Genomic DNA, 14,795 nt, shown 5'->3' on the forward strand with positions numbered 1-14,795 from the left:
TGGCCATGCAGCTGACTCGGTGCTACACGGCGCGTCGCCGTAGGCAGCTTGCCCGCTTCCAAGATGGCAGCGACGGTGTCTGGCGCGCTCGGCCGGGCGGGGTGGAGGCTCCTGCAGCTGCGGTGCCTCCCCGGTGAGAGGGCGGCCGATCCCGGGAGCGGGGAGGGAAGGGGAGGGGGCGCGAAGCCGACCTGGGCTGGGTGAGGGGCGGAAGAAGCCTCGTGGCGGCTCGAGAGCAAGGTGAGGTGAAGGGCATAGCGGCTCGCGCCGGCGCCTCGGGCTTGAAGTGGCCGCCTGGCTGGCTTCTGACCCCATTCTCGACCTGTGAGGAGCGAGAGCATCAGGGAAGAGCCTGTCACTCCCATTTCATGGAGTTGACGCAGCCCGAGAGAGGGCTGTGGGTGCCCAAGGTCGCACAGCTCGGTCGGTTGCAGACTGGCACACTTGTACCCAGTCTCTTAACTCCATTGTCAAGTCCCTGGGCCCTGATCCCGGGAAACAGACACAGAGAGCGCCTAGTCTACTTATTCCCCAAGTCAGTCATTTCCCCACCTCTTCAGTAATTCTTCAGTATCCTCGTACCACCTTTGCCACCATATAGTCAGTATTTTTGTTTATACGTCTGATTTCGTAAAAATATAGACGTTTACTTAAAAGAGGAAACTTTATAGCACTACCATAAATGGAAAACCAATGTCACCTTCCACAAATAGAACGTATGAATTAACATATTAACATAAATATATAACTAATGAAATAATATTCTCCTGTATTTCACCTAAAATCTTCTCGTGGACTGCAGTGGTTCTGCAATACTGCTTTGGGACCTCCCAGGTCCTTTTAGAAGTTTTATGAATATTTGGTCCGTTTTTTTCTGTACATATGCTAAAATAATTGATATTTTCACACATACGTGCTGTTTCTTTTAAAAATCATTTTTTTCCTGAGTTGGTCCATAGATTTTTTAAAAAATAAGTGCTGTTTTGTTGTTTTTATACAAAGCTCCAAACTAAATATGTTCAGTAAAAGTAAGGCCTATGACCCAGAAAATCTACTTCGAGGTATTTACTCAACAGAAATGAAAGGAAAATGTCCACGAAAAGGTTTGAACAAGTATATTCATAGCACCTTTGTAATAGCCAACAGCCCAGGTGTTCAATAAAATAGTGTTTCTTAGTGGAATGCTACTCAGCAGTAAAAAGTAACAACCTCCTGATTTTCACAGAAATATGAATCAATCTAAAAAATATTCTAAGCAAAAGAAGTCTTATGCATACACAGGACACACAGTATGATTCTATTTAGATGAAATTCTAGGACAGGCAAGACTAGAATGAAAAATTCAGAATAGTGTGGGTGGGGAATAACTGGGAAGGAATAAGAGGGAACTTTCTGGGGTGATGTTAATCTCTAGATAGGGGTTCAAGTTATGCAGGTGTATACATTTGTCAAAACTCAGAATTGGCCCATTTAAGATTTGTGCATTTCATTGAATGTAAATATCACCTCAATAAAAGAACAGTAAATATTCAATAAATATTGAACTCTAGTTAATGACGTGCATGTTGAAATGTTTCAAGATAAAGAATGCTGAAGTCTGCAACAAATGCATCAAAAAAATAAGACGGATTGGGGAATTCCCTGACGGTCCAGTGGTTAGGACTCGGTGCTTTCACTGTCGAGGCCCAGGTTCAATCCATGGTTGGGGAACTAAGATCCCACAAGCTGTGTGACGTGGCCAAAAAAAATAAATAAGATGGCTTGATGTATGAAGAGTGTGATGGATATACAGGTGTTCATGCCACAATTCTTTCCACTTGCTTGTATGTTTGATTTTTTTTTTATAGTAAAATGCTGGGAAAGAAAAAAGTAATATGAGCCTTTGCTTAGGAAATACAATACTGTACTTTTCAAAAGCCCTTTCCTAAAGTAAATGGGTGTTGCAATATTGCAGATGAGAAAACAGAGACACCACATAACCACTAGGGAGTCAATACTGAGACCTTCTAATTTCTAGTCCAGTGCTCTTGCCATGAGATATAAATATATAATGTTTTCAAGTCCTTTCATTTTTTTGTTTGGGCCTCACAACACTCCCGTTGAGTAAGTAGAGATTATTTCTCTTAATTTGCGTATTTTAAAGTCATGCTCATTGGGGTGAAATGGTTTACCCATTAACACACAGCTAACAAATGATGGAAACATGCCTAGAAGACAGGTCTTCCGTTTCCTGGTTCATGCTTTGCCACATCATGTCGAAAGGTTCCCAGTTTACCCAAGAATTTTGTCTGGGATCCAACACTTGGTTCTGGTTTTCCTCTGCTTTTCTTCCTCCCCATCCCTCATACCACTCTGGGTCTTAAAGGGTCTTCTCTGGTGAGTGTCCCTGGCTGACCAGCTCAGTTTCTTTCAGTGTCCCGCTGCCGACCAGCCCTGGTGCCACGTGCCTTCCATGCTTCAGCTACACAACTGAGGTCTTCAGATCAGCAGAAGCAGCAACCTCCCCCCTCTTTTTCTCAGCAACATTCTGAGACACAGGGCACCGAAGAACCCAGTCAGGAGTCTTCTCGTTCACCCCCCAGGTAGGCAGTAGAACCCCAGTCCACCCATTTCTGACCACTTTGCATGCTTGGATGAATCTGTTCTTCTCCTTCCTCTAGGCTCTCTGTTCCCGTCACACCTTTCATCATTTTCAACCTTATCTTTGAAAGGAACCTGTTGTTTGTTTGTTTTATGAAAACAGTGCCTGTACATTCTAAACCATTCTAAATCATACAAAGAAGTTCACAAAAGTAAAAAAATTATCAGAAATCACAAACCCAGAAATAACTCTGCTAACATTTTTGTGAATATCCTTTTCTCTAATGTATTTCATATATAACCCTGTATATGTTATAAACGATTAATTACACTGTACACTATACATGCTGTTCTAGAACCTGTTTCTTCACTCAACAGTACGTTTATGATGTCATTTCACAATCTATATTATTTTAATGGTTGCATAGTATTCCAGCAAATGGCAGTACCAAAATTTATTTGACCTATCTTTTATTGATGGATATTTAGATTTCCTTCACTGGTATGAAAAATAATGTGATAAAGTAGATGGTTCTCTCAGCAGTGGGAGCACTGAGTCAAAGGCTATGCACATTTTACATTTCGTTACACATGTGAGGCCAAATTGCCCTCCAGAAAGGAAATAATAGTTTATATCTCCATTAGATGTTTCGTCTTTACTTAATCCTGCCACTGAGAAGTTCCTCTAGCTCTGAAATTAGAGTGTTCCCAGTCATTTTTCTGGTCTCCCAATGAAAGTAGTTTTCATTTCAATTCAACAAATATTGTTTGAGGATCTACTTTGTGCCAGGCCCTGTGAATAATGTAACCGTTTTCCCTGTCCTCAATGGAGTTACAGTTTGGTACAAATCCAGATAAAGAAACAATGCGGTAAGGCTATACACTGGGAAATCCAGGGTGCTGGGACAGCATGTACCTTCCTATCACCTGACCTCCTCGCTCATGGTTCCTTTCTCTCAGTGACTCTATGGGAGGCGATGGATGATATGATTTTTGCTCTGTAGGCATTCAAACACTGATACTGACACATAAGTAAATGTCCTCTCAGCATGTGCTGAGAGGAGGCACAGAACCTGCGGTTTCTGGCCCGGCACATGTTGCATGCCAGGCAGCAGGCGGTGAGGTGAGGTGTGCCGGGCTCTGTGCCCATGCCTCTCTTGCATTTGGGCCTCAGGTACACAGACCAGGGCGGTGAGGAGGAGGAGGACTACGAGAGCGAGGAGCAGCTGCAGCACCGCATCCTGACGGCAGCGCTGGAGTTTGTGCCCGCCCATGGGTGGACAGCAGAGGCAATTGCAGAAGGAGCCAAGGTGGGTATGGGTGCGGGCGGGGCAGCCTGACCAAGATCAGCCAGGAGGGAATCACAGCAGCCAGAGCAGAGGGCTTTCTTCCAGCCCAGTGCAGAGCCCCAGAGCTCCTCACTGCTATAAGATTTTCTGGTTTTGTTTTGTTTGTTTTTCCCCAATAGGGTAGAAATGGCTTTATTTTTTAATTATTTTTTAATATAAAAAGAATATACCATGGAGTTAGTTCTTGGGAGTTAGGTTCTAAAGGCAGCTCATTAGGCAAGAATTGCCTATGATCAAAACTGCCATATTTCATTGACTCTAAGATGCCATTGGTTGTAAGAAGCACCCTTATTTTATGCATCACTAAAAAAGAAAAAGGCTGTCTGTTAAACTATGATGCATCATCAATTTATGATTCACACTGATTGTTTAAAATGAAAAAAAAATGGAGATCCTAGAATTGACAAAATGTGGTGTTTGAAAACTCCCAAGAAGGCACCACCTTGGAGACCAGCACACCTCATTTTTCTATGTAAGTCTAATAATCAGTGTTTCCTCCTGCAGTGGAGCAGCCTGCTCCTTTAGATTAAGCCATAGGCTCATGTTGAGGCCTCGTTGTGCAGAATCATCAAGCGTAGCCACATACCATCCTATGAAAGGTCTGTGAGGATGGAGACTGATGGAATTGCAGATTCACATCTCCCACCCCAAGCACGTGAGATATCTGCTCCTGAAATGGGACAGTGGGCAACTTTGCTGCTTTATTTAAATTTAACTGTTATTTCTCTTGTCTTCTCTCACTCTCCCAAGAGCACATATGGTAACAGAAGTCACGTAAGTGAAATGTGTATACTATATGATTCCACTGTGTGCTCACTGTGAAAGCTTTGAACAATACAAACAGGTATAAAAAAGAACTTAAAAATTGTCTGTGATAACAAAGATCAACATTTTGATCTTTCAAATTAGAAAAAAGAAAACCTTTCATTTATTAATCGTTCACTCTTTAAATATTTATTGAACAGAGAGTGTGCTAGGTCCTAGGGGCATCATAGTAGTCAGGATGGGCAAAGTTCTGCCCTTGTTGAACTTCCAGTCTGGTGACATTAATCAAATATATACAAATACATATTTATAAAATGTGGTAAGGGCTATCAGGAAAAGGTGCTATTGTGACATGCAGTGGAGGGACTGAATCTAACTCGGGGTGGGGTGAGGACGTGGTGAGGAAAGGCTTTGGAACTGAGAGCTGAGGAATGAGAAGGCTTTACCTGATTTGGTGGGGTGGGGGATGGACAAGTCCAGACAGAGACACAGCATGTGCAGAGTGGAAAGAAGCCTGCACATTAGAGGAACCGAAGAAAACCATCATGCCGAGAGTGAGGAAGAGATCCGAGCTGAGTGAGGCTGGGGAAGGGTCAGTTGAGGCCACATCAGGCAACGTCCAAAGGTCATGTTGAAGAGTTAGGCTTTCTTTTATTCTAAGAATAATTGGAGATATAGAATTCAATTTGACATTTCAAAACCATCACTTTGGCTGCTGGATGAAAATGTACTGGAGTCAGAGAGTCACTGGGAGCTGCTGCTCGTCATCCAGGAGAGATGAGGGCTTTCTGACCTAGAGCAGTGGCAGTGAATGTGGAGACAAGTGGGTAGATTTGGTGAGAGAATGACGTAGGAGGGAGTGACAAAATGCCACCAGAGCTGCATGCCGGTTTGCATGCGTGGGTACGTGGTGGTGCCGTTTTCTTAGATTAAGGCCACTGAAGAGCCAGGTTTGAGGAAGGCCCATGGGTACAGTCTTGAGCTTTGTTGAATATGAGGGGTCTTTGGGTCGGCCAATGGGGGACCTCAGCATACAGGCCTGAAACTGGAGGAGCTGCCCGGACTGGAGTATATGTTGGGGCATAATCCACATATGTATGTGGTCATTAAACCATGGGAGTGAGTGAGATTGCCTAGGGTGGCATGAATGTGCCTAGAGTGTCATGTGAAAAGAGAGAGGAGTCTAGGTCCTCAGGGACCACTGACATTTAAGGGTGGGGTGGAGCAGGGTGGGGTGGCAAAGAAGACTGAGGTAGAGGAGCCTGCGCTGGAGGCAAAGCAGGAGAATGTGGATGAGGCAACTAGGCGTCGGTGACTGCAGCGGCAGCTGTTTGAAAGGAGTGCAGGTCCGAAATAACGGGTGGGTCGAGGAGTGAGTAGAGGTAAGGAAGTGCAGAGGCGTTTGGCTGCGAGGGGGAGAAGAGAGCTAGTATACTAAGCAGGGGAAGTGGGCTGGAAGTTTGAGCATGTTTGAATACTGGCAGGAGGGCACAGAAACACCGGTGACGGTGAAGATACAAGAGAAACTGGCAAAATAAAAAACGTGAGGTTCCTTGAAGGCAAGGATTATGAAATCCGGGAAACAGGTGGAAAGACTAGCCTTCGATGCATTAGGGGCAAAGTTGGAGAAGACAGCTGCAGGCTTAGTTTCTAGAAGAACCTTTAAGGAGTTCCCAGGGGATGGCTTCTGTTTTCTCTGTGACGTAGCTGTGGTTGTCTCCTGATCCTGAAGTTAGGAAACAGTGGGAGGAGACAGAGGTTCGGAGGCAGCAGAGAAGGTTTGAGAGAATTATTACAGAAAGGTGTGCAACCAGGAGAGGACAGAAATGTAACAGGATTGTTTGGGAAAATCTGATTCTACTGAATATTCTATGATTAACTTTTTCACTCTTTTTCATATGCTTTTTTCACTCTGCATATCTCCATTCATATGGCTGCATAATACCTATTGCATTTACTTGAGCTCAATTGATAAACATTTGGGTTGTTTCCAATTTTTTTAATATTATAAACCTATTTGTACGACAGATTTAAGTACATTTCTGGTTGGTTTCTTTAGGACAGATTCTGAGAAGTGGAGTTGGTCTTTCAGGGAGTGCATCAATCAGAAGAAATCACACCAGTTACTCGAATAGAGAGAATTTAACACAAAGAATTGTTAACTAGATGCGAAATTGGTAACCAGCTAACTGAAAGGATAAAAAGAACACTAAGGTATCGTAGAGGTAGCACCTGCAGGGAGGCGCTCTCATCCCCAGGGCTAAGGAAACAAAGGGAAGAGTCGGAATGATTACAACTAGGAGCTTGAAGGAGAGTCCCTGTGAAGGTGAAACTCCGACCTCTTGGGAGGAGGCGCTCCTCGGCGGGTGCTGGTGTCGCTGACCTTGGAGGAAGGGTCCCCTGGGGCTGGCACTTGACCTCTGGGGTTGGGGAAATGGCGGAGCGGTTGGGAGGGCAGGGAGAGGATGGTGGCTCGATGAAACTGGGTCTGCACCTGTTGAGAATACTGCAGACTGGGTTCAGCTGCTGCCACTGGACAGAACTGCTGCCGTGGTGAAGGAGGGCGCTGCTCACGCAGACCAGTAGCGGACAGGAAGTAAACTGCGAGGAAGCCAGGCCCTTCCTCCTCCTCCAGCCTTGCAGTCTCCCTCTAGAGACCCTATCGGCGGAGCTAACCTGGGGCCAGAAGTGTGGCTTGCAGAGCCCCAGCCCCTGCGTCACAAAGCTGAGGTTGGAAGGGCAGGTTTGGAGCTAAGAGACAAGAGCTCAGGGAGTGTGTATATTTTCGAGGTTCCTGTTACATGCATGTTAGAGGCAGTATAGCCTGGTGCTTAAGAGCTTTAAGCCTCGGTTTCTGTAATATGTGGATGATGGTAATACCCACCTGCTGGCGTTGCTGTGGGGCTGCAGCAAGATCGTGTATATAATGCGCTCAGCCAGGCACCAGGCACACAGGGAGCACGCAGTCACCCTTAGTACTGGTGCTCCTGCGGCTCTGATGTTGAGGTGAATATTGCCAAACTGCCCTCCAAAAAGGCTGTGTACTTCCACCAAAAGAGAGGCACTTTCCCAACGGTGGGAATTTAGAGTTAATGGTTTTTTTGGTTCCTTTTCTGCCCTCTGTCCCTGCTGCCATCGGGGTTCTCCCTCCAGTAGCTGCTCAATGAGTCCTGTATGTGAGGAATAGTAAAGGATCTCTGTGGCTTTGTTAACTCTTTGACAACTCATTAGGAAAAGTTTGTGAGGGACTTTCCTGGCAGTCCAGTGGTTAAGATTCCGCGTTTCCAATGCAGGGGACGCGGGTTGGATCCCTGGTTGGGAAACTAAGATCCCACATGCTGTGGTGTGGCAAAAAAAAATAAAAAAGTTTGTGAGGCTTTTTTTTTTAAACAACTGAGAGACCTACTTTCCAAGAGACTTAGGTTAAGTGAGTTGGTGAAGAAGAGAGTTATGAGCGCTCTTCCCAAGCCCCTTTTTATAATAGTTACAACTCTAGGTTACAAGTGTCAGAACTCGAACTCAACTGGCTCAAGCAAGAAAGGGAGTGTTTGGCTCATTTAATAACAGAAAAGTCTGGAAGTAGCTCTGGCTCGGTGTTCTTAGATTGTTGCTGCTGGGAACTGTCTCTACAGCATATCTGCTTTGCTTTCCTCTCTGTGAGCTTCATTCTCAGCAGGGGCTTCCCATGCAGGACTAAAAATGGCTCAGCAGCCCCAGAGGAAAGAGGGTACTTCTTTCCCATCGGTACTAGCAAAAGTGTGGAGGCGGCCTCGTAGGGCTGGATTTGGTCACGTGCACGTTCCTGAACTAGTTGCTGTGAACTCCCCTTATCTAGGTCTGGATCCCCTGCTTTGCATCACACCCAGGGGCTTGATGGAGTGTGGAGGGACTGGTGGTCAGCTTCTCCCAGATCACACGGACAAGAATGAAGAGTGGGGTGTCCCACTGAGAACCAAGCTGCTGTTACTAGAAGAAGAGGCACTAGTGATGAACAGGCGGCAGATGTCCGCTCCACCTGCCCGCCACTTTCCTGTTTTCCCTCTCCCCCTTTGTAGTCTCTGGGTCTCTCCAGTGCGGCTGCCAACATGTTTGGGAATGATGGCAGTGAACTGATACTGCATTTTGTGACCCAGTGCAACGCTCGGCTCACCCGTGTGCTGGAAGAGGAGCAGAAGCTGGTACAGCTGGGCCAGGCAGAGTAAGTCCCATGGCATCACTGCTCGGGGTGGCAGCTAAGGTTCAAGGAGCTTAGGCGCCACCAGCTGTCCCCAGGAGGCCAATCCAAGCGGAGCCAAGAGAGTAGCACTGAGCAGCCCTGCTGCTCTGATGGGACTGAAATGCATCTGCCTGTCTCATCAGGAGCTGGTGGGGCCCTCCGCACTAGGGCTGAGTAAACAGTGTAGCACCGAGCCCATGCCTTTGATCCAGAGACACACTGTTTTCTTTTCCCTCTTCCAGGAAGAGGAAAACAGACCAGTTCCTGAGGGACGCTGTGGAAACCAGACTGAGAATGCTGATCCCGTACATTGAGCACTGGCCTCGGGTACAGAGTCCATATCCAGGCCCCAGGGCATAAAGTATTCGTGTTTATGATCCTCAGCACCTTCACTTGGAGGGTCTGGCACACTGTTCAGAAGTTAGCTCATTCATCTCCACAAAACTCGGGATTCTCAGTGCACTTGGTAGAGCTAGGTTTCAGATTTGCGAGAGCCAGAGAGAGGACCTCTGAGCCATCTGTGTCTCAGTTCCTGGAAACGTGGGTGGCGTGGGTCCTAGATCACGTCCTGGGTGGGGTCTTAGTGGCCCGAGTGTGCCACCAGGTCTTCAGTGAGGAGGAATCCATGAAGGGGATTAGAAAAGTCAGAAGATTTTACTGGCCATCATCTTTAACAGGCTTGTCACATTCTAGATCTCAGGGAACTGGGACTTCTTTTCAGTATGTCAGTGTGATGCTTAGAGAATTGGAGTATTCATTCCAAGGGCTTCCCACCCCCCTTTTCTAAAGGTCCTTTTCTCCTGTTTCAAAGTGTGTCACAGTGCAGGCCATTCTCTCAGTTAAGAAACTCAAAGCACATCAGCACTGAGAGGGCCCATGGATCACCTAGCATCCTCTGTCCAGCTGGGAGACGGTTGAGCATGTAATTTCAGCTGTGGGCCGGCTGTGAGGGAGTACAGTCCAGAGTCAAGTCCCGTCCCCTGCCCATGCTCACCACGCTTGATTTCCAGATCTCCAGCTTGACCCATTCCACCTCGCATTCCGCCCCCAGACTCCCCAACTATCCCTGCTGCTTTCTCCATGTTACAGAATGGGGTGCTCTCAGTACTCAAAGACACCAGTCTAGACCTGGCTGTCTGCATTCCCAAGTCCACGTGCTAGGGATTGAGAATCTGATTGGGTCAGCTGAGGGTCGGATCTGCCCCGGCTCCCATGAGCTGTAGTCGGGAGCATTAGACGCCAGGAGCTCACACGAGTGGGTGGAGATGGTGAGTCTCAGAATGCGGGCTGGGCAGGCCCCCTTACGCACCTCCACAGAGAGGTGAGGCACCAGCCACCTAAGCGCTGCTGGTACCGGTGTGCAGTACCGCTCCTCTGTCATCTCTCCGCAGGCCCTCAGCATCCTCCTGCTCCCTCACAACATCCCGCCCAGCCTGAGCCTACTCACCAGCATGGTGGATGACATGTGGCATTACGCTGGGGACCAGTCCACTGACGTGAGTGCTCTCTGCAGGCCCACAGGCTACTGGGAAGGCTTGGATTAAGCATTTCCTCAGGAAGTTTGTGAAATTTCTTTGATAACAAATCCCTTCACGGGACTACAGTGTCATTCCCATCTTGGAGAGGAGAGGCTAAGGTATGAGGAGGGTCCCTCAACAAGCCACAGTGGGATGTAGGTCATCTTCATTCAGGGACCAGTGCTGTAGCCATGAACCATCGGTATTCCTTCCCCCCCTAGACTGGTGACAAGGCATCAGAGGGCCTTGTGATTGGATTGCCATTTTATAATCATTTCCCCCTCAGTCTTCTGTGATTTAGATTCTGTAGCAGACTTTCTCAGTGTGTGTCTTTTATGAGACTGATTTAAAAAAAAAAAAAAGAATGCCATGGAGACACTCATTGCTTTAAAAAGAAACTCTCTCCCTGTAGCCCATGTTGGCCTGCTTTGCTAAGAGATCAATAAGTCTTTAAACAGGCACCAGGAAAGAATCTGACTTGTTAATGCTATCATATTTCTGGTAGGAAATTAAAAATATATATATATATACCTTCATAAAAGAAATTAATGTGTGATGGTACTTTGTGGAATCCAGGATGGGAGGCAAAAAGATGCTCCCACCACAGTTCTAACAAAGTGCTTTAATAAACTTCCATCGTGTGGGAATATACCACCAACAGAGATGATAGGAAAATGAAATTAGAAAGCTGAGAAATCAGAGGGATAAAACACAAAAAGCAGCCGAGCTAGTGCTCTAAAGAGTGGTTCGCCAGGACAGTCAGAAGTTGCTGAAGGACTTGAACTCTCAGCTCTTACCAGGTATTCCAGTCTGTCCGTGATGCTGTCTCAGCCCTCACCTCACTGATGAACTCACAAAGGTTTGGTCATGAGTGCCTGACCACAGAGCCTCCCTGGAACTTAGATGTCCTGAGACTTAGGCTTTTCACTGGCGTTTCCAAAGCCGAGTGGATGTAGCAAAATCACGTGGGGTGCTTATTAAACATCCAGATCCTGGCACTTATTTCAGACCTCCTGACTCTAAACTCTAAGAAGTTGGGCCCCATAGCTTGCATGTTTAATCTCCCAGGTGATTCTGATACCCAGCCTAGTTTGGGAACAGCAGTCTTGTCTAGAGGGCCATGTGTATCTGTGAGGAAAAGAGGAAATCAGGAGGAAGCCCAGGAGTGCCAGTGGCTTTGGGTAGGAACTACCCAGACTTCCCCCAACCTGCAGCAATAGTGGTGACCCACCTCCCTGATGGGTTTCTTTGCAGTTTAACTGGTACACCCGCCGAGCAGCGTTGGCTGGCATCTACAGCACGACAGAGCTGGTGATGATGCAGGACTCCTCCCCGGACTTTGAGGACACTTGGCACTTCCTGGAAAACCGAATTAACGACGCAATGAACATGGGCCACACTGCCAAGCAGGTAGCTGGGGGCTCGGCGTTTGGGAAGCCTCCTCACTAGGCACACTGTCTTCCTTGGGCCGCACTGGTCACCTGTCTGTTCTCTTGCTCCCCTTTGACTTCAGCTGACAGTCCCCAGGGCCTTCCCTGAAAGCCACACTTGGCCCGTTTGTGATTGTGTTGTCCATAGGCTCTTCCTCCAGTACACAGAGCCTTCTTGACTCTACCTGTCGGGGCTAATAGGCCTACTGATGTGTCCTACCTGTCTCACCTTCGAGCTAGTGGTGGGGGCCTGAGAGAACCTGACTCTGACTCCTTCTAGGTAAAGTCCACCGGAGAGGCACTGGTGCAAGGACTCATGGGCGCAGCGGTGACAGTGAGTACTGCCCAGCTCATCCCTGCCCAGCCATTCTCACGTGTGTCACTGACCCCAAGTAGTTTTGTAGCCTTAAACTGGAAAGCTAATAATAAGACTGACAGTGGTTCAGTCCCGATCTCTAGATCCCAAGCACCCCACTTCTATTTTTTACTGGCATCAGGAAACAGTGCTCACTCCCGGGACCCTGGTATGTCAGATCTCTGCATCATAGCCACACATGCTGCCTTGGAAATCTCAGTCTTTCCCATTGGAGTCCTAGGGTCAGGGCAAGGTCTCATCACTCTCTGTTTCCATCCCTTTGTCAGCTCAAGAATTTGACAGGTCTAAACCAGCGCCGGTGAGCAAGAAGGGGTGTAAGCTAGAGTGCCCAGAAGAAAACCCGAGGATATATTTAAAGGGCTTTGAAACGTATGAGGTGCCATCCGTGAAACAGGGTGTTAACGAGAGAACACCGAAGGACTCTACACACTACCACAACCACCTGGAAACCACAGGGCACTGGAGGATAGATACAGTTGTAGCCCAGGGTTGGGCCACTTTTTCAGTTCCTAACACCGGGCCAGACCTCCTGATGCCTTTCTGCATTGCAGCTGTGTGATTAAAAATGCAGCGCTCAATCAAGCATTCAAGCCACAGAAACCCAGCACACCCCTGTCCTGGTCTCTCAGGCACCTTGATCATGTCTTAACGTGCCTAGAAATGCTCTCTGGGGCTCCCAGGTCAGAGTCAGGGTCTGAAGCCACCCCAGGTGGCAGCTCTTCCACAGCACAGCACAGGCCTGTGCACCCAGAGGGAACCATGCTGCCCTTTCCTTCTCTGGTGTCCTGAGATGCTGCACTGGAAACCCCCTTGCAAGCTGCCTCACCTGAGACAGGTGCGTGCTGGACGGTGGTGCCCAGCCAGGCCAGAGGTGTGATTCCAGGCCCTGTGTCAAGTTACACCAGCACGCGTTGCAGGATTATTAGTGAACCTAGAGTCTGTAAAAATTATAATAAATATGTTTGAAGCAATTTCCTGTCGTGTAGGTAGTTTCCATATAGACCATGGCAGGTATCCAAGATGCCAGAGTGAGACAACAGTGTTGTGGAAAAGGCTTGAAACTAGCAGCCAGGAGACCTGAGTTCTGGTCCTGGTGCTGCCTAATACTACTGGGCAGTTAGGACAGCTCTGCATCTGTGGACCCAGGCTTCCCATCAGTAAAATGTGGGTGGCAGGGGCCTTTTCCCCCTCACCATTAGCTCCTTTGACTCCTGTCTGTCACTAACTATTTCAGTGACACAGTCTTTAGCTTTACTAATTCTCTCAGCCTCTACACTGGCTGGGCTTCCTTTTTCAGTCTGGTTAACTCTGTTTTATTAGTCTGCTCAGGCTGCTGTGATGAAATATGGCACAGTTCTAGAAGCTGGTAGTCCAAGATCAAGGTGCCAGCCAACTTGGTTCTTAGAACTTTCTTCCTGACTTGCAGATGACCGCCTTCTCCCTATATTCTCACGTGGCAGAGAGAGAACACGCTCTGATGTCTCTCCCTGTTCTTATAAGGGCACTAATCTCATCATGAGAGTCCTACCCTCATGACCTCACAAAGACCCTCATTTCCAAATATCCTCACATTAGGGGTTAGAGCTTCAACATTTTGGTACATACAGCATCCCACAGCATCTGTCTTCTGCTTTGCTGTCTCCTACCCAAGTAGACTGAATGATGGGGGGAGTAACAAGCTAGTAGGAATTTCCAGTCTCTTCTTGTGTACCTTCCTCTGGGCCCTTTCTGCACCTCTCTGATTCTTTTACCTCGACATCCTGTCAAGTTCCCTGCAGTAGCTATTCCAAATTTCATTCCATTCTCTCCTTTATAGCATCTGTCTCACACTCAGAAGACTACTTTAATTCTTAATTTACTGAGATGACACAGGCTGTGTAGCAAGGGCCCCCTCAGTGCTCTTCCCCTCTGTCTCAGGAGGAGGTGTCACTCCTTGCTAAAGCAATCTCCTCCTCATCTCCTCTGATTGCTCTTCTTCTGCCTGCTAAATGTTGTCCCCTGCCAAGTTGTATTTTAGGGCTTCTCTGTATAAGCTGCTGCCACCTGGGAATTCCCTGGCGGTCCAGTGGTTAGGACTCTGCGCTTCCACTGCAGGGGGCATGGGTTCGATCCCTGGTTGGGGAACTAAGATCCCACAAGCCACACGGCTCGGCCAAAAAAAAAAAAAAAAGCTGCTGCCACCTTTTTGAAGCCCACTCTAACCTCTCTCTAGGCTGTTTAGGGGACTTTGGTAATTCTTTATTGAATGTTCAACCTATGAGACGCACACTGCCAGGCACTGGAGATGCAGAGATGAAGAACTCATACCCACCCACTGCAGCTACACAGAACTGTAGATGGTACCAATACATTAAAGAGCATTGTATCTTCCTGCAGTTTCAGAAGTGCATGATCCAGACTTGGGGGGTGGAAGGGAAAGGGTATAAACCTATTGTTCAAGTAAACTTTGCTAAAGTGTACGTTCATCCCTCGGTATCTGTGGGGATTGGTTCCAGGACACCTGCTCCCCACCAAAACCTGTGAATGCTCAAGTTCCTTATGTGAAATGGTGTAGTATTTGCA

At 47.5% G+C, this 14,795-nt stretch overlaps 1 protein-coding gene across 1 annotated transcript; it reads left to right on the forward strand.

The window, feature by feature from the left end:
• The first annotated feature begins 22 nt into the window (after nucleotides 1-22).
• Nucleotides 23-13,204, forward strand: COQ9 (coenzyme Q9). The gene is made up of 9 exons (XM_059905070.1): nucleotides 23-133; nucleotides 2,414-2,582; nucleotides 3,755-3,890; nucleotides 8,750-8,892; nucleotides 9,153-9,237; nucleotides 10,302-10,406; nucleotides 11,682-11,837; nucleotides 12,138-12,191; nucleotides 12,500-13,204. The coding sequence occupies exons 1-9, from the start codon at nucleotides 64-66 to the stop codon at nucleotides 12,533-12,535; spliced, it is 954 nt and encodes a 317-aa protein (XP_059761053.1). The 5' UTR covers nucleotides 23-63; the 3' UTR covers nucleotides 12,536-13,204.
• The last annotated feature ends 1,591 nt before the right edge of the window (nucleotides 13,205-14,795 follow it).

This window comes from Balaenoptera ricei, chromosome 19 (genome assembly GCF_028023285.1).
Source record: "Balaenoptera ricei isolate mBalRic1 chromosome 19, mBalRic1.hap2, whole genome shotgun sequence".
NCBI classification, from domain to species: domain Eukaryota; kingdom Metazoa; phylum Chordata; class Mammalia; order Artiodactyla; family Balaenopteridae; genus Balaenoptera; species Balaenoptera ricei.